The 25,668-nt window shown below is 45.5% G+C and overlaps 2 protein-coding genes across 2 annotated transcripts; one reads left to right on the forward strand and one right to left on the reverse strand.

The window, feature by feature from the left end:
• Positions 1–298: 298 nt before the first annotated feature.
• LOC125548437 (putative pectinesterase 11) lies at positions 299–2,504 on the reverse strand. Its single transcript, XM_048712027.1, has 5 exons — positions 2,188–2,504; positions 1,935–2,097; positions 1,658–1,846; positions 1,050–1,291; positions 299–647 (listed from the first exon to the last, which is right to left on the reverse strand). The coding sequence occupies exons 1-5, from the start codon at positions 2,466–2,468 to the stop codon at positions 488–490; spliced, it is 1,035 nt and encodes a 344-aa protein (XP_048567984.1). The 5' UTR covers positions 2,469–2,504; the 3' UTR covers positions 299–487.
• A 17,052-nt stretch (positions 2,505–19,556) lies between these two features.
• On the forward strand, positions 19,557–20,366 carry LOC125548438 (thaumatin-like protein). The gene has a single exon (XM_048712028.1). It carries the CDS (start codon positions 19,648–19,650, stop codon positions 20,200–20,202), a length of 555 nt encoding a protein of 184 aa, XP_048567985.1. The 5' UTR covers positions 19,557–19,647; the 3' UTR covers positions 20,203–20,366.
• The last annotated feature ends 5,302 nt before the right edge of the window (positions 20,367–25,668 follow it).

Here is a 25,668-nt window from a genome sequence, read left to right on the forward strand (position 1 = left end):
GAACTCGGATACATATGAATCCGGTTTAAAAAATGCATTTTAAGCATGTTTTAAAATGTAAAAAAAGTCAAAATGAAATTTCACGTGAACATGTTCACAAAATATGTGTGCAGCACAACATTCTTCGGAAAAATATCTTTTTATTTTGCCTCTATAAAAAAGACAAATTTTAGTGCTTCTAAATAAAGTTCAACGACACACTCTTTTTGTATGTTTTTTGCACAGGCCAAACGAGAAGTTGTTTTTTCGCGAAACTTTCTGACCGTACATAGAACATGAAAATGTACGTGCGCAACTTTTTTTTAGAATTTTTTGTGTTTAGAAATGTGTTTTTTTAAGTGGGTTCATATGTTTCTGGATTCATCCATGTATTTTCCTTTAACTTGTATCCTTCAAATAACACAGATATGTGTCAGGTATATATGACAACCCACACCACCGACAGTTTTCTACCGAAGCCACTGCTGTCCACCGATCCAAGGCTTGGTCATGAAGCGGGCTGCTTCGGAAGCCACTGCTGTCCATCGATCCAGGCCTTGGTCATGAAGGGGGCTGCTTCGGTTGGCGAGAGGTTGCGAGCCCACTTAACCCTGCCATCAGTTTTCGCCCCTTGGCCGTAGCATTGGTACTGCCCGTAGAACGCCGTCCTGCATGCAATGCAAAGTTGCAAACCCAGGCCAAAGCGCGTTATATATTGGTCTTCCTTTGGCGGGAAAATGGCAGCGGAGCAAGACTAAGGGCTCCTTTGATTCAAAAGAATTGTATAGGATTTTTTAAGGATTTAAACTCTTAGGAATTTTTTTTGTGATGCTCGTTTGATTTATAGGATTGGCATTCTTAGGAATTTTTCCATATAATCCATTTGTACTACATTTTGGAGGAAAATTTCCATCCACTCAAACCTCTTTATAGAATTCCTTTGTTTTTTTAATGCTATCAAACATTCTTTCAAATCCTGTAGGATACTATGGGACATGTCACCCTATTCCGGCATTTTTCCTATTCTTTCATTTTGAAAATCATGTGAATCAAAGAGGCCCTAAGTTTACCTCTGGTTGGCGGTGTGGTTCCAGTCATTCCAGCCTCGAGGGCTCACCGCTGCGGACATGTAGGTGAGAGCGAACACGACGCGGGAGTAGGGCTCCCATGGACGCCCCAGGATGGAGGTGCTGACCCCGACGCCGGTCAGCTTGCACCCGACGAAGCTGTATCCCGTGTAGTTTGACTCGGACGCCCGCTTCTGCGCCGTGAAGGCGCCGCCCGTGAGCGAGGTGGAGTGCAGGTGGCATTTCTGCACACGAACTATATATTGTTAGCTGATCTTGGCAGCAAAGCAACCTCTCGTGCGTTTTTTTTTCTTTTTTTCAAAAAGAGGGTTTACCCCAGCCTCTGCATCAGAAAGATGCATACGGCTCATATTATTAAAATTATAATCCAGTAACAAAGTCGCTAAGTATCAAGGTGCGAAAATAAACAATAAGCTCGAAAGAGCTAAAACTCAAAGCCACAACCGGCTGGCAAACACAATAGGAGCACTACATGTCTATCCTATTACATAACCGTCATTCAAACCTCTCTCGTGCGTACGGAGTAAGTACGTATGATCTATCTATGCGCACGGGTTTGCTGGTGAGAACGGTGAACATGTAGTACTTACTTCAAAGAGAGCCCGGCCGTTCCCGCATATGAAGTCGGTGCCACCTTCGATGTAGCACCCGCAGTAGTAATGGCGCCCGTTGTCGTCGAGGAGCGTGTCTTGGAACGACGAGAAGCTGCACCCGTAGAACGCCGCCCTGTCTCCGGCGACTCTCACCGCGATGGCCTGCTTGCTGGTCCCGAACGTGTTCTAAAACCCCGAGAAAATCAGCAAGAAACTGTCAACACGCGCACCTCGCTCTCTGTGTGCAAGCACGAACCATGGATGGCAGACTTACCCGGAACGTTAAGCGGCTGGCGACGAAGTCGGAGGCCCGAACGGTCACGGTAGGGGAAGTGTCGGTCGAGAGCCAGGGCTCGTTCCAGGTGATGACGGTCGTGTTGGCGCTGGTGCCGAAAAGTGTTATGTTGGGCTTGTCCACGGGGACGACGATCTTCTCCCTGCAACGAAAGATTACAGGCGATCAGGCATGCACCACACCACGTACTGTCTACTAGTACTCCCGTATCAGAATTCAGAAGGAAACTTACTTGTAGACTCCGGGCTTGATGAGGATGACAGTGCGGGCGGAGCTGTTCACCGGGGCGGCGGCGATCGCCTCGTGGATCTTCCTGTAATCGCCTTTGCCGGATTGGTCGACCGTGAGGAGATTACCCGGACCCGGCATCGCCATGCCACTCGCACCGGCACAGGCCGCGTCGTCGGGGAAAGAGTAGGAAGAGGTGGCAGAGCAAAAGCAGAGCAGAGCCAGCAGTATGGCGACCCTGGCCGCCGAGTTGACGCGATCTAACATCTCCCGATGATTCAACATCCCGATCGATTTCGCGCCATTCGGTGCAGGCGGGATGGGATTTATATAGTGGAGTGGAGGGTGCGTCAACGGATCGGTGCAAGCTCACTCTCATGTGATCCTTTTTGTGGTCTTTCAGTAACTTTGGAACAAAGAAAACCCATCCATCACGAGAAATTGGCTCGTGAATGTCTCACAAGTAGACATGCACATAAACAGTTGTCCTAAATGTAAAGGGTGTGTATAATGTGGTTGGTGGCTTTAACCTTATCTTCAGAAAAGAAATCACGTAAGATAATTGCTAATTGCTGACCTGGAAGAGAAGAAAAGGGTGTTTGCTTTCTCCTATACATTGCTCAGATGGCACATTGTTTTCCATAACCATCGACACATGTGAAGGACAGCTCCAAGAGCTCAAGAAATCCATACAAGGAAAGCTAACAAACTATCTGACCAGTTTCAAACTGCCCCTAGGGTGTGTATCGTTCATGCACTCCATCTGATCATGGTGTATGGGAAATAAATTTGACGATGGATTGAACTTTGGATATCTCATGCTTGATGATCTTAGTAATCTTGTTATATGCTGCACTGCACTGTTAGATTGAACGGGACGGGAGATGGTCGGTGAGATTCGCCTTTTATTTGCCACTTTGCCAGGTCTGGAATTTAGTTTTCTTCTTCATTTTTTTGAGGGTCCAACCAATAGAGATCCAACGTCTCACACAGAGAACAAACACTCTCGGTTACTACGCTAGGCTGCTTACAAGTTGATGCCTGACTGCTCGTCGACGATCGGCTGTCACCGTGCTTCCCCTGACAAAATGACTGCTGAGAGGCCACATAATTTACTCTTAATTATTGTTCATCACCATAAGCGAAGACCCAAAAACATATTAAGAAATCCATCGAGGGAGGGAAAGATGACAAAGCTTTCTGACGAAGGCTTTCCGGTTTGAGACTGCACTACCGTGCCACCTTCATGCACTGCGCGCACTTGTACAATCTTTGTTGTTTATCACAAGCAGGGAAAGGCTGGCAGCTGGCAGTGGACGTCTGGGCAGCAAAGCTGCAAACTTATAGTATATCAAGCAAACCATATTTTATTTTTCGTCAAAATTGAGATAATCCCACTGCCTCAGCAAGGATTGGTGCACGCATCAATATTTGTCTTCAAACTATATTGGCTACCAACAGCCGAAAATGAATGCGGGTGGTGGTCTAGCAATAAGGCAACTTAATTTGAGAGGAACCGTTTCGCCTGAGATTAAGATATTTGTAAGGGTTCGGGTTCATGTGACATGAGTACTTAAATTTATTTCTGGTTTCCATAGTTGATTTGTCTATGAGGTTTCACTTTTTTACTTTATTGTATTATTTATATTTATATTTTATTTGTGACAGTGGAAGTAATTATGTTGTGATTGCTTTGTTCTCTAGCCAAAAGAAAAAAGATAGCACAAATTGCTTTGTTTATAGGAATATATAGCAAATATCACCCTCGGTATCAGATATGGCCCCCTTTTTACAAGCCACGAAACGTTTCCTCGTTGCTCCTCCCATGAGCAACACCCACGCTAGAGTCCCCCCCCCCCCTTCTGGCGCTGCCCCGATTTGCCTCGTATCATGTGTCCTTAGGGTCATGAAGACGTGGTGGATCCCGGCTCTTGCCGGTGTGAGAGCTCCGGCTTTGTTATTAGGTGTTTTTTTAGTTCATTTAGAGTTTGTGTCTTGCTTAGCAAGACGAGGCGGCGGTTGCTCCCTGAAGATGGAATAAGATTCTTCATGCCTATCCTCCGTCCCGGCAATGCGTCAAGCGTCGCCGGAGGGCGTGAGGAGGTGTCTCTGACGAATCTCGCGGGATTCACTCGATGTTTCTCTTCGGTAGAACTGCTTGGATCGGGTTTTTGTTCGTTTGTGTTCGCGTGTTACAAGTTGGGTCCTTTCGTTCTACACTTTTCTTCATCGGCGACGATTGTTGTTTTGGTTTGCTGGTTCCTTGGGGCCCGAGCATGACGATTTTCTGACTGTCTATTACAATAAGGTTTGCCCTGTTCTGATGAGGGAGGAGTGATGGCGACAGCATGCCTTTGGCTCGCCCAGTGCGTGTAATCATCGCTAGATGGTCTACAAACAAAGATGTGATCTTTATTGCTTCTCAGGGCAACTCCAACACTAACCTGCAAACCAGATATTGCATCCATCCACGGACCGAGGTGGTGTCCCTGGATATTGATGCGGAAGTCAGCCATGTAACCGTTGCCGAAAATGTCCGCCGCTATTAACATCTTCCGCGAAATATGTATGACTCGCTATGGTACCAATCCATGGATTAGTAGGCTCCACCAAGCACGAAGAAAGGCTTTCGCCAAAACATGTGTAATTACTGAGTAGCTTCCGCCAAAGGTCAAATACTTGCATGCATGGATTAAAGTTTGCTTACGCGAAACAATTGGATGATTAAGTTTGCTTACACGAGGGGCAGGGAGCCCCCTTCAGAGGTGGAGGAGGGCGACATCGACTGCCAAAGCCCATGGAGCTGACAACGGAGCTCCTCCAACTAATGTTTGTTTCTTCCTCAAGCTTTGTTGGTGCCCTGCGTCGTGTTCTGCTCGCTGTGGAGGGCTTCTTCGACTTCTAGCTGGACTTGTGTTTTAGTTTCCATATTTTTGCTAGTAGTTTGTAGTAGCCTAATAGCTTTTATACAGCACCATGTATCGGCTTGTTGTTTTGTTCTTTGTTTTCTTTGTTTGTTCGATGTAATCCTGACCGGTTGATGGCTTTATTAATTTAAAACCGGATTTTTCTTGAGCCTTCGTTCTAATAAAAAAATACTTTCAGCACCAAATTAGTGAACCTTCCGCCAAATGCATGCTTTGATAGGCAAACCTTTTGTTAAATGCAATACTAATTAGTAGCTTACCAAACGCCAATGCTAATTGCCAGCCTTCCATCATCCGAACGGAGAGAGAAGGGTGTGTGGTGGCATTTGATTGGATACGAGGATATCCGGACTTTTGCAAAGTTTTCTTGGTTTGGTTTCAGTTTGCTGAAAAACGGATGTTTAGACCGCTCTGTGGATTGATGGGTACTGTGTTGGATGGCAAACTGTGCCCGAACAGCATGTTGCGGACGGATGCGGGTGATTTGAGGGTCCGCTTTGGAGATGTCCTTATCTTCTTTGTACTGCAATGATGTTATGAATAGATTGATTTTTTTTTCAAAAGAAGCTTTTTTACAAGATGCATTTCATTGCATCTATCTATTCTACTCCCTTCATTCCACAATGTAATGCTTCCTCTATCCACGTGCTTCAACTTTGACCGTAAATTTAACTATCAAGACCGATTGTGGTGGGAGCAAAAATTATATCAGTGAATTTGTATTCGAATAAAGTTTTCAATTATATAATTTTTTCTCTCGCCGCAGTTGGTCTCGTTGGTTAAATTTATGGTCAAAGATGGACCTCGGGAAGCGCGGACGCATTATATTTTGGAATGAAGAGAGTACTTATTAGGCCAACTTCAACAGGCGACCCCGTTTCGTCCGTCTCAATCCGTTTGGGTCAAAACGATAAATGGGACGGCCCAACGAGCGAGAGCAAGACCAAATCTTGTCCGCATTGTGTCCATCTCGACCCAAATCTAGAGAAAATCTAGGATGGATTTGTGCCAAACCGGATAATGAATGGGCGCGCACGCGGCTTCTCATTGTCCGCCTCGGTCCCGCATGCTGCCACCCAACCACTTCCCACCACCCACATTTAAGCTGCACGCACGGGGTGGGACCGCCTATCGGACACCAAGGCTCCCACAAACGTCCTTTTTAAGGCCGAAGCCGTAGAACGGCCGTCCACATCCTCTTCCCCACGAGCTGAGCGCCCCCCCCCCCGCCCCAACTTTATGTAGGTTTTCTTCTACCACGGCATTGAAAATCTTTTGAGAACTAATAAATTCTTTAATGTTGTTTTCAGGTTCAGTAGGTACCCCATCATTATCATAGGAATTACCATAATTATTAGAGGAATTTCTGGGATACAGTCTAGCATTGAAATTCCCTCTATAAGCATTGTTGTTGAAATTATTTCTAGCGACAAAATTCACACCAATAGCATCATTATTTTGCTCAATAAAAGTAGATAGTGGCACATCATTAGGATCAACTTGAGCATTTTTGCTAATAAGCATATTCATAAGAGCATCCATTTTATCACTGAAAGTAGTAGTTTCTTTGACAGAGTTTACCTTCTTACCAGTTGGAGCTTGTTTGGTATGTCATTGAGAATAATTTTTCATCATATTATCAAGAAGCTTTGTAGCCTCTCCCAATGTAATTCTCATAAAAGTACCTCCTGCAGCAGAGTCTAGAAGATTTCTCGGAACAAAGTTTAGCTCCGCATAGAAATTTTGCATAATGATCCATAAGCTTAAACCATGAGTGGGGCAATTCTTAATCATTAGTTTCATTATCTCTCAAGATTGTGCAACATGTTCTTGCTCAAGTTGCTTAAAATTCATGATTTGATTTCTAATAGAAATAATCTTAGTGGGAGGAAAATACTTGGCAATAAAAGCATCCTTATATTTATCCCATGAATCATTATAAATTTGAGGCAAGGATAAAAACCAAGTTTTAGAACGGTCTCTTAGTGAGAAAATAAATAATTTCAACTTAATAATATCATTATTCACATCTTTTTTTCTTTTGCATATCACATAATTCAGTGAAGATATTAAGATGGGATGCAACATCTTCATTGTGATTTTCAGAAAATTATTCTTTTATAACAAGATTTAGCAAAGCAACATTAATATCATATGACTTCGTACTAGTGGCGGGGGGTGCAATTGGAGTACTAATAAAATCATTATTATTAGTATCTGAAAATCACACAACTTAGTGTTCTCTTGAGACATAGTGACCAAGCAAGCAAACGAGCAAACAAAAATATTTTTTGTGTTTTTTGATTTTTAGAGAAGTGGAGAGAGATGAAAATGAGAGACAAAGGCAAATAAAAAGTAGAGCAAGTAGATGATAGTTTGAGTGAAGGTACGTAGTGATTTGATGATGTCTCCCCGGCAACGACGCCAGAAATTATTTCTGCTACTTGTGAGCTGCGATGAGATTTTCCTCGAAGAAGAAGGGTGAAGCAATATAGTAGCTGATAAGTATTTTCCTCAATGAGAACCGAGATTTATCAAACTAATAAGAGAATCACACAAACCCTAATGAACAACACTTGCACACACAAAAGCAAACACTTGCACTCATCGTTGGCAAGAGGGTTGTCAATCCCCTTAAACTTGTTACTTGCAAGGATTAAATCATGTAGTACTAGATAGATAAATTGCAAAACAAAAAAAGTAAATAAATTACAAAAAGGTATTTTTGGTTTTTTATAATATGATTAAGTAGACTCGGGGCCATAGTTGTCACTAGAGACTTCTCTGTCGAAACAATATCATATGATGGGTAGACAAATTATTGTTGGGCAACTGATAAAAATGCGCATAGTTATGATGTTATTTATGACAATGATCATGTATATAAGCATCACGTCCGTGAAAAGTAGACCGACTCCTGCTACTACTATTACTCCATCAATTGACCGATATCCAGCATGCATTTATGGTATTAAGTTCATGACAAATATAGTAACGTTGTAAGCAAGATGCCATGATATAGATAAAGTAAACACAAGCAATATGAATAAACTCCATCGTTTTACCCTTAATTGCAACAACACAAATACGTGTCTCGCTACCCTTTCTATCACCGAGTGAGGACACCGTAAGATTGAAGCCATCACAAAGCACCTATCCCGTTGAAGATAAATCAGTCTAGTTGGCCAAACAAAACGGATAGGTCGGAGAGAAATACAAAGTTATAACAATCATGCATAATAAATTTCATAAAATACTCAATTACTTTCAATGAATAATCTGATCATAAACCCACAATTCATCGGATCCCAACAAACACACCACAAAAGAAGATTACATCGGATAGAACTCCAAGAAGATCGATGAGAACATGGTATTGTAGATCAAAGAGAGAGAAGAAGTCATCTACTCCCCCCATTCCTAAATATTTGTCTTTTTAGAGATTTCAAATGGACTACCACATACAGATGTATATAGACATATTTTAGAGTGTAGATTCGCTTATTTTGCTCCGTATGTAGCCACTTGTTCAAATCTCTAGAAAGACAAATATTTAGGAACAGAGGGAGTGGCTACTAGCTATGGACCCATAGGTTGGTCATGAACTACTCACGCATCATCGGTAGGGCAACAAGGTTGATGTAGTGGCCCTCCGTGATCAATTCCCCCTCCAGCAGAGTACCGGAAAAGGCCTCCAGATGGGATCACGGAAGAATAGAAGCTTGCAGCGGCGACAAAAGTGTTTCAGGTGTCTCTCTGCTGATTTGGGAATATTTGGGAATTTATAGAGGTGAAATTAGGTTAAACGGAGTTGTGTGAGAGTCACGAGCTCAAAGGGCACGCCTGGTGAGCTCATGGCTCTCCCGTAAGTCTTTTGGCCTCCTCTGAAACCTTCTAGGGTCCCTTCTGGTCCAAAATCACCATAAAGTTTCATCGTGTTTGGACTTCGTTTGGTATTGATTTTCTGAAAAGTTAAAAATAAGCAAATAACAGGAACTAGCACTAGGCGCTGAGTTAATAGGTTAGTCCCAAAATAATAATATAAAATAGCATATAAAGCATCCAAGATTGATAATATAATAGCATGAAACAATTAAAATTATAGATGCGCTCGAGACGTATCATGCCACCGGCTTCACCATTGCCCTGCGCAACGCAACGACGTGGATTCGCCTGTGCGTGAAGGGGGGGGGTGTGCCAGCACTACTAGGACACTTCCACCCGATGCAGTGGTCGGACGCCCACCTACAGACTGGCTGGCATATGATCCCAGATCGGGTGCCAATGCCTACCATTCCGGAGAGCGGTTGCGCATGGCTTCTCGAGATCAACCGTCGTCGGGCCTCGTTGCAGCCGGACCTCATCAATGATCCCAAGTACGCCGTCACGTCATCGCTTTGGGACACTTGGTTCCGGGATGAGCACGACGTGCGCCGGCAGACATTTTTTGCTGGTCGTGCTAGCCCGGCATTGACGTGATCTAGGGCACCGCGTCCTCCAAGACCTCCCCGCCCGCGCTCTAGAGACAAGTGAGCAGACGTACACCCTCGCCGCCCCTGCCACCACCAGATCCACATCAGCCCATGATGGCCGAAGAGGAGGAGGAGCTGGTGAGGAAGGTGATGGCGGACTCGGCGATGGAGTTCGTATGCCCAGTTGGACGGCCTGGAGGTGCAGATGGTACTTTCGGCCGCCAGGGACGTGGCCATCCTCGAGCTCGAGGGAGTGGAGGATCTAGATGATGCGGAGCCCCGATGGAACATGGCGGCTGTGGGCCAGTCCTGGTGGTGGACTTCGACCCTGTCGTGTATGTCGGAGTTGGTGTCTACGATGGCCTTGTGGGTTGGCGCCGATACATGGTCACCACTGTTGGAAATATGCCCTAGAGGCAATAATAAATTGATTATTATTATATTTCCTTGTTCATGATAATCGTTTATTATCCATGCTATAATTGTATTGATAGGAAACTCAGATACATGTGTGGATACATAGACAACACCATGTCCCTAGTAAGCCTCTAGTTGACTAGCTCGTTGATCAATAGATGGTTACGGTTTCCTGACCATGGACATTGGATGTCGTTGATAACGGGATCACATCATTAGGAGAATGATGTGATGGACAAGACCCAATCCTAAGCCTAGCACAAAGATCGTGTAGTTCGTATGCTAAAGCTTTTCTAATGTCAAGTATCATTTCCTTAGACCATGAGATTGTGCAACTCCCGGATACCGTAGGAATGCTTTGGGTGTATCAAACGTCACAACGTAACTGGGTGACTATAAAGGTGCATTACAGGTATCTCCGAAAGTGTCTGTTGGGTTGGCACGAATCGAGACTGGGATTTGTCACTCCGTGTAAGCGGAGAGGTATCTCTGGGCCCACTCGGTAGGACATCATCATATGCGCAATGTGACCAAAGAGTTGATCACGGGATGATGTGTTACGGAACGAGTAAAGAGACTTGCCGGTAACGAGATTGAACTAGGTATTGGATTCCGACGATCGAATCTCGGGCAAGTAACATACCGCTAGACAAAGGGAATTGTATACGGGATTGATTAAGTCCTTGACATCGTGGTTCATCCGATGAGATCATCGTGGAACATGTGGGAGCCAACATGGGTATCCAGATCCCGCTGTTGGTTATTGACCGGAGAACGTCTCGGTCATGTCTGCATGTCTCCCGAACCCGTAGGGTCTACACACTTAAGGTTCGATGACGCTAGGGTTATAAAGGAAGCTTGTATGTGGTTACCGAATGTTGTTCGGAGTCCCGGATGAGATCCCGGACGTCACGAGGAGTTCCGGAATGGTCCGGAGGTAAAGATTTATTATAGGAAGTCTTTCGGCCATCGGGACAAGTTTCGGGGTCATCGGTATTGTACCGGGACCACCGGAAGGGTCCCGGGGGTCCACCGGGTGGGGCCACCTGCCCCGGGGGGCCACATGGGCTGTAGGGGGTGCGCCTTGGCCTACATGGGCCAAGGGCACCAGCCCCAAGAGGCCCATGCGCCTGGGGAAACCCTAAAGGAAGAGTCCCAGCAGGGGAAGGCACCTCCTAGGTGCCTTGGGGGGGAGGACTCCTCCCCTGGCCGCCGCCCCCTTGGAGATTGGATCTCCTAGGGGCTGGCGCACCCCCCCTTGGGATCCCTATATATAGTGGGGTAGGAGGGCCTCTCCAAACACACCTTTTGCCTTTGGTGCAGCCCCTCCCTCTCTCCCAAGTTCTTCTCCTCTTCTGCGGTGCTTGGCGAAGCCCTGCAGGATTGCCACGCTCATCCATCACCACCACGCCGTTGTGCTGCTGCTGGATGGAGTCTTCCTCAACCTCTCCCTCTCTCCTTGCTGGATCAAGGCATGGGAGACATCACCGGGCTGTACGTGTGTTGAACACGGAGGTGTTGTCCGTTCGGCACTAGGATCATCGATGATTTGAATCACGACGAGTACGACTCCATCAACCCCGTTCACTTGAACGCTTCCGCTTAGCGATCTACAAGGGTATGTAGATGCACTCTCCTTCCCCTCGTTGTTGGTTTCTCCATAGATAGATCTTGGTGACACGTAGGAAAATTTTGAATTTATGCTACGTTCCCCAAAAGTGGCATCATGAGCTAGGTCTATTGCGTAGATTCTATGCACGAGTAGAACACAAAGTAGTTGTGGGCGTTGATTTTGTTCAATATGCTTGCCGTTACTAGTCTTATCTTGATTCGGCGGCATCGTGGGATGAAGCGGCCCGGACCGACCTTACACGTACTCTTATGTGAGACTGGTTCCACCGACTGACATGCACTAGATGCATAAGGTGGCTAGCGGGTGTCTGTCTCTCCTACTTTAGTCGGATCGGATTCGATGAAAAGGGTCCTTATGAAGGGTAAATAGCAATTGGCATATCACGTTGTGGTTTTTGCGTAGGTAAGAAACTTTCTTGCTAGAAACCCATAGCAGCCATGTAAAACATGCAAACAACAATTAGAGGACGTCTAACTTGTTTTTGCAGGGTATGCTATGTGATGTGATATGGCCAAAAGGATGTGATGAATGATATATGTGATGTATGAGATTGATCATGTTCTTGTCAAGGGAATCACGACTTGCATGTCAATGACGAGACAACTTCAAGGAGATCATGATGATGGAGATCATGGTGTCGTGCCGGTGACGATGATGATCATGGAGCCCCGAAGATGGAGATCAAAAGGAGCAATATGATATTGGCCATATCATGTCACTATTATTTGATTGCATATGATGTTTATCATGTTTATACATCTTATTTGCTTAGAACGACGGTAGTAAATAAGATGATCCCTCATTAAAATTTCAAGAAGTGTTCTCCCCTAACTGTGCACCGTTGCTACAGTTCGTCGTTTCTAAGCACCACGTGTTAATCGGGTGTGATGGATCCTTACGTTCACATACAACGGGTGTAAGACAGTTTTACACATGCAAAAACACTTAGGGTTAACTTGACGAGCCTAGCATGTACAGACATGGCCTCGGAACACAGAAGACCGAAAGGTCGAGCATGAGTCGTATAGAAGATACGATCAACATGAAGATGTTCACCGACGTTGACTAGTCCGTCTCACGCACAGATCGGACACGGCCTAGTTGACTCGGATCATGTAATCACTTAGATGACTAGAGGGATGTCTATCTGAGTGGGAGTTCATAAGATGAACTTAATTATCCTGAACATAGTCAAAAAGGATTTTGCAAATTATGTCGTAGCTCGCGTTTCAGTTCTACTGTTTAGATATGTTCCTAGAGAAAAATTAGTTGAAAGTTGATAGTAGCAATTATGCGGACTAGGTCCGTAAACTGAGGATTGTCCTCATTGCTTCTTAGAAGGCTTATGTCCTTAATGCACCGCTCAGTGTGCTAAACCTCGAACGTTGTCTGTGGATGTTGCGAACATCTGACATACACGTTTTGATAACTACATGATAGTTCAGTTAAACGGTTTAGAGTTGAGGCACCAAAGACGTTTTTGAAACGTCACGAAACATATGAGATGTTTTGAGGGCTGAAATTGGAATTTCAGGCTCGTGCCCACGTCAAGAGGTATAAGACCTCCGACGATTTTCTTAACCTGCAAACTAAGGAGAAAAGCTCAATTGTTGAGCTTGTGCTCAGATTGTCTGAGTACAACAATCATTTGAATCAAGTGGGATTTGATCTTCCAGATAAGATAGTGATGTTTCTCTGAAGTCATTACCACCAAGCTGCTAGAGCTTCGTGATGAACTATAATATATCGGGGACATGTATGATGATCTTTGAGATGTTCGTGATGTTTGACACCACAAAAGTAGAAATCAAGAAGGAGCATCAATTGTTGATGGTTGGTGAAACCACTAGTTTCAAGAAGGGCAAGGGCACGAAGGGATACTTCATAAAACGGCAATTCAGCTGCTGCTCTAGTGAAGAAACCCAAGGTTGAACCCAAACCCGAGACTAAGTGCTTCTGTAATAAAGGGAACAGCCACTGGAGCAGAATTACCCTAGATACTTGGTAGATTAGAAGGCTGGCAAGGTCGATAGAATTATATTGGATATACATTATGTTAATGTGTACTTTACTAGTACTCCTAGTAGCACCAGGGTATTAGATACCGGTTCGGTTGCTAAGTGTTAGTAACTCGAAATAAAAGCTACGGAATAAACGGAGACTAGCTAAAGGTGAGCTGACGATATGTGTTGGAAGTGTTTCCAATGTTGATATGATCAAGCATCGCAAGCTCCCTCTACCATCGAGATTGGTGTTTGCGTTGAGCATAGACATGATTGGATTATGTCTATCGCAATACGGTTATTCATTTAAGGAGAATAATGGTTACTCTGTTTATTTGAATAATACCTTCAATGGTCTTACACCTAAAATGAATGGTTTATTGAATCTCGATCGTAGTGATACACATGTTCATGCCAAAAGATAGTAATGATAGTACCACCTACTTGTGGCACTGCCACATAAGTCATATCGGTATAAAACGCATGAAGAAGCTCCATGTTGATGGATCTTTGGGCTCACTCGTTTTGAAAAGTTTGAGACATGCGAACCATGTTTGTTGGTAGATATGCATGAAGAAACTCTATACAGATGGATCGTTTGGACTCACTTGATTTTGAATCACTTGAGACATGCAAATCATACCACATGGGCAAGATGACTGAAAGCCTCGTTTTCAGTAAAATGGAACTAGAAAGCAACTTGTTGGAAGTAATACATTTTGATGTGTGCAGTCCAATGAGTGCTGAGGCATGTAGTGGATATCGTTATGTTCTTACTTCACAGATGATTTGAGTAGATGTTGAGTATATTTACTTGATGAATCACGAGTCTGAATTATTGAAAGGTTCAAGTAATTTCAGGGTGAAGTTGAAAGATCGTCGTGACAAGAGGATAAAATATCTATGATATGATCATAGAGATGAATATCTGAATTACGAGTTTGGCACAGAATTAAGACATTGTGGAAATTGTTTCACAACTGATACAGCCTAGAACACCATAGTGTGATGGTGTGTACGAACATCATAACTGCACCCTATTGGATATGATGCATACCATGATGTCTCTTATCAAATTACCACAATAGTTTATGGGTTAGGCATTAAAGACAACCACATTCACTTTAAATAGGGCACCACGTAATCCCGATGAGATGACACCGTATGTACTATGGTTTAGAGAAACCTAAGCTGTCATTTCTTAAAAGTTTGGGGCTGCGACGCTTATGTGAAAAAGTTTCAGGCTGATAAGCTCGAACCCAAAGCGGATAAATGCATCTTCATAGGACACCCAAAACAGTTGGGTATACCTCCTGTCTCAGATTCGAAAGCAATAAGGGATTGTTTCTAGAATCGGGTTCTTTCTCGAGGAAAAGTTTCTCTCGAAAGAATTGAGTGGGAGGATGGTGGAGACTTGATGAGGTTATTGAACCGTCTCTTCAATTAGTGTGTGGCAGGGCACTGGAAGTTGTTCCTGTGGCACCTACACCAATTGAAGTGGAAGCTTATGATAGTGATCATGAAACTTCAGATCAAGTCACTACCAAACATCGTAGGATGACAAGGATGCGTACTACTTCAGAGTGGTACGTAACCCTGTCTTGGAAGTCATGTTGCTAGACAACAATGAACCTACGAGCTATGGAGAAGCGATGGTGGGCCTGGATTCCGATAAATGGCTCGAGGCCATAAAATCCCGAGAGAGGATCCATGTATGAAAACAAAGTGTAGACTTTGGCAGTATGGCTCGATGGTCGTAAGGCTGTTGAGTACAGATGGATTTTAAAAGGAAGACGGACAATGATGGTAAATGTCACCATTAAGAAAGCTCGACTTGTCGTTAAGATGTTTTCCGACAAGTTCAAAGAGTTGACTACGATGAGACTTTCTCACTTGTAGCGATGCTAAGAGTCTGTTGGAATTATATCAGCGATTACTGCATTATTTATGAAATCTTGCAGATAGGATGTCAAAACATTGTTTCCTCGACGGTTTTCTTGAGGAAAGGTTGTATGTGATACAACCGGAAGGTTTTGTCAATCCTGAAAGATGCTAATAAGTATGCAAAGCTCCAGCAATCCTTCTAAGGACTGGAGTAAGCATCTCGGAGTTGGAATGTATGCTTTGATGAGATGGTCAAAGATTTTGGGTTTATACAAAGTTTATGAGAAACTTGTATTTCCAAAGAAGTGAGTGGGAGCACTATAGAATTTCCGATGAGTATGTGTTGTTAACATGTTGTTGATCGGAAATGATGTAAAATTTCTAGAAAGCATGTAGGGTTATTTGGAAAGTGTTTTTCAATGGAAAGCCTGGATTAAGCTACTTGAACATTGAGCATCAAGATCTATAAGGATGGATCAAAACGCTTAATAGTACTTTCAAATGAGCACATACCTTGACATGATCTTGAAGGTGTTCAATATGGATCAGTCAAAGAAGGAGTTCTTGCCTGAGTTATAAGGTATGAAGTTAAGACTTAAAGCTCGACCACGGCAGAATAGAGAGAAAAGACGAAGGTCGTCCCGTATGCTTAAGACGTAGGCTCTACAGTATGCTATGTTGTGTACCGCACCTGAAGTGTGCCTTGCCATGAGTCGGTCAAGGGGTCCAAGAGTGATCCATGAATGGATCACAGGACAGCGGTCAAAGTTATCCTTAGTAACTGGTGGACTAAGGAAGTTTCTCGGTTATGGAGGTGGTAAAAAGAGTTCGTCGTAAAGGGTTACGTCGATGCAAGCTTAACACCTATCCGGATAGCTCTGAGTAGAGATATCGGATGCATATAATGGAGCAACAATTTAGAATAGCTCCAAGTAGAACAGTTATTTGGAATAGCTCCAAATAGAGCGTGGTAGCTGCATCTAGGAGATGACATAGAGATTTGTAAAGCACACACGGATCTGAAAGGTTCAGACCCGTTGACTAAAACCTCTCTCACAAGCAACATGATCAAACCTAGAACTCATTGAGTGTTAATCACATAGTGATGTGAGCTAGACTACTGACTCTAGTAAACTCTTGGGTGTTAGTCACATGGTGATGTGACCTGTGAATGTTAATCACATGGCGATGTGAACTAGATTATTGACTCTAGTGCAAGTGGGAGACACTGTTGGAAATATGCCCAGAGGCAATAATAAATTGATTATTATTATATTTCCTTGTTCATGATAATCGTTTATTATCCATTGCTATAATTGTATTGATAGGAAACTCAGATACATGTGTGGATACATAGACAACGCCATGTCCCTAGTAAGCCTCTAGTTGACTAGCTCGTTGATCAATAGATGGTTACGGTTTCCTGACCATGGACATTGGATGTCGTTGATAACGGGATCACATCATTAGGAGAATGATGTGATGGACAAGACCCAATCCTGAAGCATAGCACAAAGGTCGTGTAGTTCGTATGCTAAGCTTTTCTAATGTCAAGTATCATTTCCTTAGACCATGAGATTGTGCAACTCCCGGATACCGTAGGAATGCTTTGGGTGTATCAAACGTCACAACGTAACTGGGTGACTATAAAGGTGCATTACAGGTATCTCCGAAAGTATCTGTTGGGTTGGCACGAATCGAGACTGGGATTTGTCACTCCGTGTAAGCGGAGAGGTATCTCTGGGCCCACTCGGTAGGACATCATCATATGCGCAATGTGACCAAAGAGTTGATCACGGGATGATGTGTTACGGAACGAGTAAAGAGACTTGCCGGTAACGAGATTGAAACTAGGTATTGGATTTCCGACGATCGAATCTTGCAAGTAACATACCGATAGACAAAGGGAATTGTAGACGGGATTGATTGAGTCCTTGACATCGTGGTTCATCCGATGAGATCATCGTGGAACATGTGGGAGCCAACATGGGTATCCAGATCCCGCTGTTGGTTATTGACCGGAGAACGTCTCGGTCATGTCTGCATGTCTCCCGAACCCGTAGGGTCTACACACTTAAGGTTCGATGACGCTAGGGTTATAAAGGAAGCTTGTATGTGGTTACTGAATGTTGTTCGGAGTCCCGGATGAGATCCCGGACGTCACGAGGAGTTCCGGAATGGTCCGGAGGTAAAGATTTATATATAGGAAGTCCTGTTTCGGCCATCGGGACAAGTTTCGGGGTCATCGGTATTGTACCGGGACCACCGGAAGGGTCCCGGGGGCCCACCGGGTGGGGCCACCTACCCCGGGGGGCACATGGGCTGTAGGGGGTGCGCCTTGGCCTACATGGGCCAAGGGCACCAGCCCCAAGAGGCCCATGCGCCTGGGGAAACCCTAAAGGAAGAGTCCCAGCAGGGGAAGGCACCTCCTAGGTGCCTTGGGGGGGAAGGACTCCTCCCCTGGCCGCCGCCCCCTTGGAGATTGGATCTCCTAGGGGCTGGCGCACCCCCCCTTGGGATCCCTATATATAGTGGGGTAGGAGGGCCTCTCAAACACACCTTTTGCCTTTGGTGCAGCCCCTCCCTCTCTCCCAAGTTCTTCTCCTCTTCTGCGGTGCTTGGCGAAGCCCTGCAGGATTGCCACGCTCATCCATCACCACCACGCCGTTGTGCTGCTGCTGGATGGAGTCTTCCTCAACCTCTCCCTCTCTCCTTGCTGGATCAAGGCATGGGAGACGTCACCGGGCTGTACGTGTGTTGAACGCGGAGGTGTTGTCCGTTCGGCACTAGGATCATCGGTGATTTGAATCACGACGAGTACGACTCCATCAACCCCGTTCACTTGAACGCTTCCGCTTAGCGATCTACAAGGGTATGTAGATGCACTCTCCTTCCCCTCGTTGCTGGTTTCTCCATAGATAGATCTTGGTGACACGTAGAAATTTTTTGAATTTATGCTATGTTCCCCAACAACCACCCCCCACCCCCACCCCCATGTAGCGTAGGCGCCACCAACCTACCCGTGGCAGCCGCCTCCCTTCGTCAACCTCGGGGCAGACGAGGAAGACGGCAATGATGGCATGTAGTGAAGACGCCGGCCATGACGGGGCGACGGCTTGTTTCCTTTTGATAAAAAGTTTTAAGTTTAAGTTTAATGCATGTTGAACGTTGGTCGTGACTTTTAGATGTTTAATGTAGCATGTAGTTATCTTTTAAATTACTTTTGATGTGTTTTTATTTGAATTTTAGTTAAATTTGTATGCTCTTGCCGATTGCGTCGGGCCGTTGGGTGCGACAACGCACGGACGACCACAAACGGGCACTCTTGTCCGTTTTATCAACCCAAACAGACAGAGTCTGAACAAAACGAACGTCCATTTACGATCATGCAATGGAGTTGGCCTTAACCATGATCACCGCAAGAGCTTTTTTTTTTGCGAATTACCACAAGAGAAACTTAATTTACCAAAGACCATTTTGTTTGGTGTCGATCCACTTGTTCAGTTAAAAAAGAAGCATGTGTACTTTGAATAAAAACTAATGTAGTGTCAAAAACGCTCTTATATTATGAAACAGAGTGAGCAGTTATTGAGCCCAATAAACACTCGGACAAAATTAAATTAGGAATTATTTTGGAAAACGAAAAGATGCCACGAATTCACTTTACTGTGCTCCGATTATAAGCTTCTGATCTGACACCAGGATCTCATTTTCGCTAGTAGCGCTTGTTACACGATTATGAGTCCGCCAAACAAGTGCTTTTCTTTTGTTTCTCCTAAAGATTAACACCTCACTGTGAGATTATATTCAGCAAAAACTTACTCCACAGTGTAGACATGGGCTTTGCTACATGTACGTAGAGTTTGTATGTAAACCTACTTAAAAGCTGACTTGTCAAGATTTACGTAGGTGTAGGATTATTCGTGTACACACTAGCGATGAAATTCCCCATAATTTGATTATTACTTTCTCTCTCCCCGTCTCTCTTTTATTCTTCTCTCCTCGACGACTTCGCACGGGCGTCCATCCTCTACAAATACGCCCGGCCATTGCGCTGCGCGGACACTCGCGCCCACCTCGCTCGCTCGCTCCACCGGGACAAACTACAAAGTCAAGTAGTCAACCACAATGGCAACTCCGGCAGCCACCTCTTTGGCCCTCACCGTCGTCCTCCTCCTGGTGGCCTTCACGGCAGGCGCCGGCGCAGCCACCTTCAGCATCACCAACCGGTGCCCCTTCCCAGTGTGCGCGGCCGCGATGCCGGTGAGCGGCGGCGGCGGCGCGCAGCTGGCGCCCGGCGAGACGTGGACCCTGACGTTCGCGGCCGGCGGGACGGGCGGCAGGATCTGGCCGCGCACGGGCTGCGCCTTCGACCCCGCCACGGGCCGCGGGGGCTGCCAGACCGGCGACTGCGGCGGCGCCCTGCGCTGCGTGCTCTCGGGCAAGCCCCCCGCGACGCTGGCCGAGTTCAACCTCGCGAACGGCGGCGCCCCGGGCAGGTACGGCATATCGGTCGTCGACGGCTTCACCCTGCCCATGGACTTCTCCTGCAGCGGAGCTGGGGACGGCGGCGTGATCCGGTGCAGGGACCCCGGCTGCCCCGACGGAAACCACCGCCCCGGCGAGGGCAAGTACCGCGCCTGCCCGGCCTACAGCGACTACCAGGTCGTCTTCTGCCCATGATCGAGCTCCCACTCCCACGGATCTCTGCGTCCGTGCATGGGCATGGGATGCACCACGAACTCTTACCTCGTAGCCAACTGATCGTCGTTGTCACGTACTTAGTACGTATGGTTGTAAACATGGGAGAATAAACTGATGAACAGAAAGGTTGTGTTGGAGTATCAGCATGAGTGTTCTTGTGTTTGTTTGGCGTCTTGGAGCTCATGTTCCTTCTCATCGATGAGTTTCAGTTAATTTTTTCCTTCTTTTTGATTGATGGCTTAGAAGAGAACCAACGGCTCACGTACTAGTAGACTCATAGATCTCGATTACTTACTCCGTCCGTGCTTAAAAAGATTTGTTTTTACCACTCTAATTTTTGCCCACTTTACTTATGCCACTCTAAAATTTAACATTTCATTTTTGCCACTCTTAGTTTTTGACAATATATCAATTTTGCCATTCAGTGGCAAAAGCAAAATTTTCAGAGTGGCAATTATGATACATTGCAAAACCTAAGAGTGGCAAAAGTGAAATGAAAAATTATCGTTTTTGCCACTAAATGGCATTTGTGATGTATTGTCAAAAGCTAAGAGTGGCATAAACAAAGTGGGCAAAAACTAGAGTGGCAAAAACAAAGTTTTCCCTAAAAAGAAGGTGCAAACTTCAACCAAGTTACTTGAACGGTTTGAATTTTTATTACAAAAAAAAAACGGTTTGAATTCAGACAAAATTTATACACCTTATTTTCAAGCAGGGATGGAGGGTACTTACACTGTTCAATTTTGGTACACCGTCCACTGTTCAACCGTTTGAATCAAGTGTGACATCGATCAGCCAAATGTGAATGGCAGGTCTAAAGAACAGATGAAGAATTCCATGGAAGGGAAGTTAACAAACTTTCTGAAGAAGGCTTTTCCAGCTTCAGACAGTAGGCCGGCCCTATACCCTACTGCGTCTCTGCCCATTCCTGCACTCCAGTTGTACAACCTTGGTGTTGTCTATCAAAAGCAGGAAAGAACGGCAAATGGAGGAAAACCAAATGGTTCGCTCAAAACTAGCAAAACTTACAAAATTATACTGGCCTCAAATGAACGACGCTGGTGCTACATTAGGCTATGTTGGCGATGCGTCAAGGACGTGACAAAAGCGCCCTCCAGTGACATCTCCGATCAATTGTTCGTCCGTTGAATCCGTCCATCATCAGCAATGGACAATCTAAGTCCTATCTATCTTTGTTTGGCGAATGCGGCCCCCGCGTCACCTAGGGTAGGCGATTCGGGCGGCAGCCCCCAACCGCGCCGCCGCCGGGCCCCCCTTCTCCAGCTAATCCCCTCGCCGCCGCCGGAGGCCACAACCGGGCGAAGCCCGCGTCGTGGCGGCGGCGGCGGGGTCTTTCCCCCGTGGCGCGGCTCTCCTCTCCCGCGGGGCCCTGCGGCTGGCGGCCTGCCTGCGGCTCGGATCCATGGCGGCGGCCATGGCTGGTGGCACGCGGCGCTGCTTGGTGGCGGGCGGTGCCGGCGTGGTCAGGTGGGCCACTTTCCTGGCTATGTGGATGACGGGGAGGTGGTGGGCTTCGGCTGCGGCTGCGGTTCCTCGCTGGATGTTGGTGGCCATGGTGATGTTCGTCCTCGACCCCGATCTACTTCGATCTGCAGCAGATCCGGCCCTTGGTGGCTTCGGTCACCGTTCTTGGGTGTTGGCCTTACAGATCCGGTGGCTGGAAGGGTTCCGGGGGAATCTCTTGGTCGGCGTGGCGGCCACTCCGATGGCAGTGCCTTTGGGTGTTGCTTCCCTCGTTGGAGGCTTCGGAGAGGATCTCCTTCCTTCCACCCCTCCCAGGAGCTCAGGTGAAAACCTCAGACCTCCCCTGTTCCAAGCGACGACGACACCACGATGGCGTGCTCCTTCCTGAAGGCGTTGCTCGGGGGCTGCTCAAGCGGCGGTGGAAGTGGCGGCGGTTCGGTGTCGACACATGCATTCTGGTCAGCTTCATCTTGGAGGCTGCGGCGACGTAGGCGACGCTCGTCTAGTGGAGCTACTGTCGATGGTCGAGGCATCGTTGGCAGTCTGCGCCATCAAGTTCGGGGTGCTCAGGGGGAAACCCCAGATCTGGGTCTTCCGGATCGGATGATGATGGCGTTCTATCGCTTTCCTTTTGGGGGCATCGTTTTGGAGCAAGTGCTGGCTGGAGGGATGGTGGAGCGGTGTTTCATCCCAAACTTTGATGGCGGCGGAGATCGATGGCATGGCGCTGTGGAGACTCGGCGTCCGACGTGCGGAGATGGGCTCGCGCAGGAGGAGGTTGTTGTCTGGCGTCATGGTGACGTCGATGGCAGAGTGGCCAGACAAGGTAGAAGGCTCAATATAATCTGAAGACCCGTGGAAGATGGCAGCGACGACACACGAGTGCGTCTAACCGGATTGTGCCCCAGACCCGGTATGTGGCTCGGCTGGGGCTTCCGAATGAGTTTCAGCTTTCAGCTTTTGATGTTAGGCTTAGGTGAGTGGTTTGGGTAGTGGCCCAGCTAGCACCTCTTCATCATTTTGGATAGAAGTAGCGGCATATGTTGCCAAGATGGTGAATTCAGACACATTATTGTAATACTTTGTAAGGTCCTCGAAAATAATCAATAAAGTGACCGTATGCATCTCCCAGATGGAGCGGCCAGGGATCATCCTTCTTTTCTAAAAAAAAAGTAATGGACAATCTGCATGACAGTAGTATTTTATACTGTAGTAGTCTTCATTTACCTTCGGGTAAGACAGCCGAGGTCAGTAGAAGAATGGAATGTAGTGTGAGGAAGTAGAAACATTGAAATTGTGTGAGACTGACCTTGATATACATCATTGCAAGGCAGTAGATGCGGTACAACTCAAGTTCTTTTATTGGTGGTTTTTGTTGAAGGCACGTAGTCCCATGGGATAGAAGTTGTTCATGAAGTTTCATGCAGTAGCCAACGTAACCAAATTCAAGGCTTATGCATGGACATAGAGAGAACAAAAACATTTTTTTTGAAAAATAAATGCAAAAATTAAGACTTGAAACACGTCAGGAATGGTGGATCTCGTAGTGAAGGACTTGACAAAATTCCAGAACTAGATGGAGAGAGCAGAAGAACATCATTAAAAAATAATACTGTATGGTAAAAAATGAAAAGTTTAATACAGGTATTTTATATAAAAGCCAAAAAATGTAGAACAAATAAATGACACAAAGTACTCTCTTCGTCCCAAAATATAAGAACGTTTCTAACACTAGTATAGTGTCAAAAACGTTCTTATATTCTGGGACAGAGGAAGTACATTCAAATCCATCCATGACAATCAATCAGAAAAAAAAAATCCATCCAAGACAAGATAAACCCAACCAGTGGCGGAGCCAGGAATATTTTTTAGATGTGGCAGAGTTTGTGAGGGGAAAAAACAATGTAGTAACATATAACTATGTGACTTTCCTGCTTGCTGCCTCTTTTGACGGTGGTTGCTGCCATGCCCACCACGCTGACTAAAGATCGCGTGGTTGCTCTGTAATCGCTGCCTCTATTGCATGCCTTAGGGGTTAGCCGACTAGGGGTCGGTCGGTCGGTCGGCAGTAGGGACAAATATCACAACAAGACATACATTGTCATGAGTTTGGAGGAGTAGCTGTTGCTCCTAGTTGTATATTGTAATACCTCAAGACGATTTGAGTCCAATTAGATCTAGTTTCTTCACCGGAGAGACGGAAAGCGGTGAGGCTCTGGGTTTCGCGGAGTTGGCACTGCTCATCACACAGCTAGAGACAAGCTTGAGCGGCGGCTGCAAGGCGATTCCTGATCAACCGTGCTTGAACGAAACAGCTCCTGTATCTCCAATCAACTAGTACATTTTTTTAGCATGTCCAATCAACTGGAGTACATGTGAATTGATTTGCAATTGACTGCCAATGGTGTCCTCGTTTAGAACATGGGCTTGTGGGTCATGGGCTTATGTGATGCAAGTCACCTATTGCTTAATTCTCTCCTTCAGCGGCAGTTAGGCCTCTAATGAGGCAGAAACACGTAGGTAACACACAACTACCTGGCGAAATACATTCGAGGCCATGAGTTGCCTGCCCCCTGCGAGTATTCATCCTCCAAATTGACGAAACTGACCAAAAATCCATTGACTCAGCTCAAAGCTTCATACATACAGTATATATATACAATACTTTTGCCAAATTTTAGGTATGGCAGCTGCCAAACCTCGCCATATAGCTGGATCCGCCCCTGAACCCAACTATGCATGGACATGGCCGGTTGCGCACCTAAGCGGGAGGGGTGCCTAGGACGCATTTGCTTTTTTTTTTTTGAGAAGAGGACGCATTTGCGAGACGGAATTGGAGCTCGCCTACGCGAGCCCATTCGTGCAGCCCAATCAAGTGGCCGCAGGGGTGGAGTTGCCCGGTTTATTTTCCCGTTTTCCATACGATACGAGATCACTCCTACTGTACCAGTATGTCAGGAGGTCCCCTAAAAAAGCTAGTATGCCAGGAATTTTTTTGGCTTTTCTGTTTTGCTTTTTCTGTTTCACTTTTTTTCTGTTCTTCATCGTGTTTAAAAAACCGTAGTGTACTTAAATATTCAGAATGTGTTCTAAAAATGATCATCGCGTATTTTGGAGAAAAACGTCTGGTGCATGCTTAAAAGTATTCATCATGCATTAAAAACTTTGATTGAATTTGAAAAATTATACTTCTTTTATTTACAATGTTCATGTATCTTATAAATGCATATTTTTTAAAATTTTATAAATGCATATATGGATTTTCAAAATCTATATATATATATAAACTAATTATTCATATATATAATATATGTTTCATATTTTCGTAAATGTTCACAGGTATGAAAGAGGTGTTCATGTATTACGTGTAAATTCAAAAACAAACAACAACAAAAACCAAAAAACTGGTGTAGATTTTTTTAGAGACACCCAGAATGGCATCTTATATTTGTTATTTATCAAGAAAGAAAAAAAACACAATGGAAAGACAATTGGACGTAGATCGACCAGTACAAAATGAAATTACATTGCAAAATATACTAGGCTTCTTCTTCCCCTGATTGTACACTTCATCCAATTGAAGGGCAACAAATTTTATGGTGCTCATGAGAATGTCACTGGCCGGCCCGTGAGTGGCATTGGCATCAAAGACATGGTATATGCTTCCTTCCCTTGTTCATATGAGCATATATCGTGCTCCTATGCACGTAAATCTATCTTGTTGGTTTTCATCTCTATATGTAGGCGTTTCAAGCTTTGGATTCCTTCAAGGTCCAAAATGCGGGGAAGCCATTCACCTTCAGTCATTGTTGAAGGAAAATTCACAATTGCCAAAAGTATAAGGAGCAACATGCGGCACAAAAAAGAGGTGGGGGCCTAGTCGTCGACCCAAGTGAAAGTGAGAAGGGGCCAAGGAGGAAGTGGAGATCATGGCGGCCGACATGAGCAAAAGTTCATCCA

This window comes from Triticum urartu, chromosome 3, assembly GCF_003073215.2.
Source record: "Triticum urartu cultivar G1812 chromosome 3, Tu2.1, whole genome shotgun sequence".
NCBI lineage: Eukaryota > Viridiplantae > Streptophyta > Magnoliopsida > Poales > Poaceae > Triticum > Triticum urartu.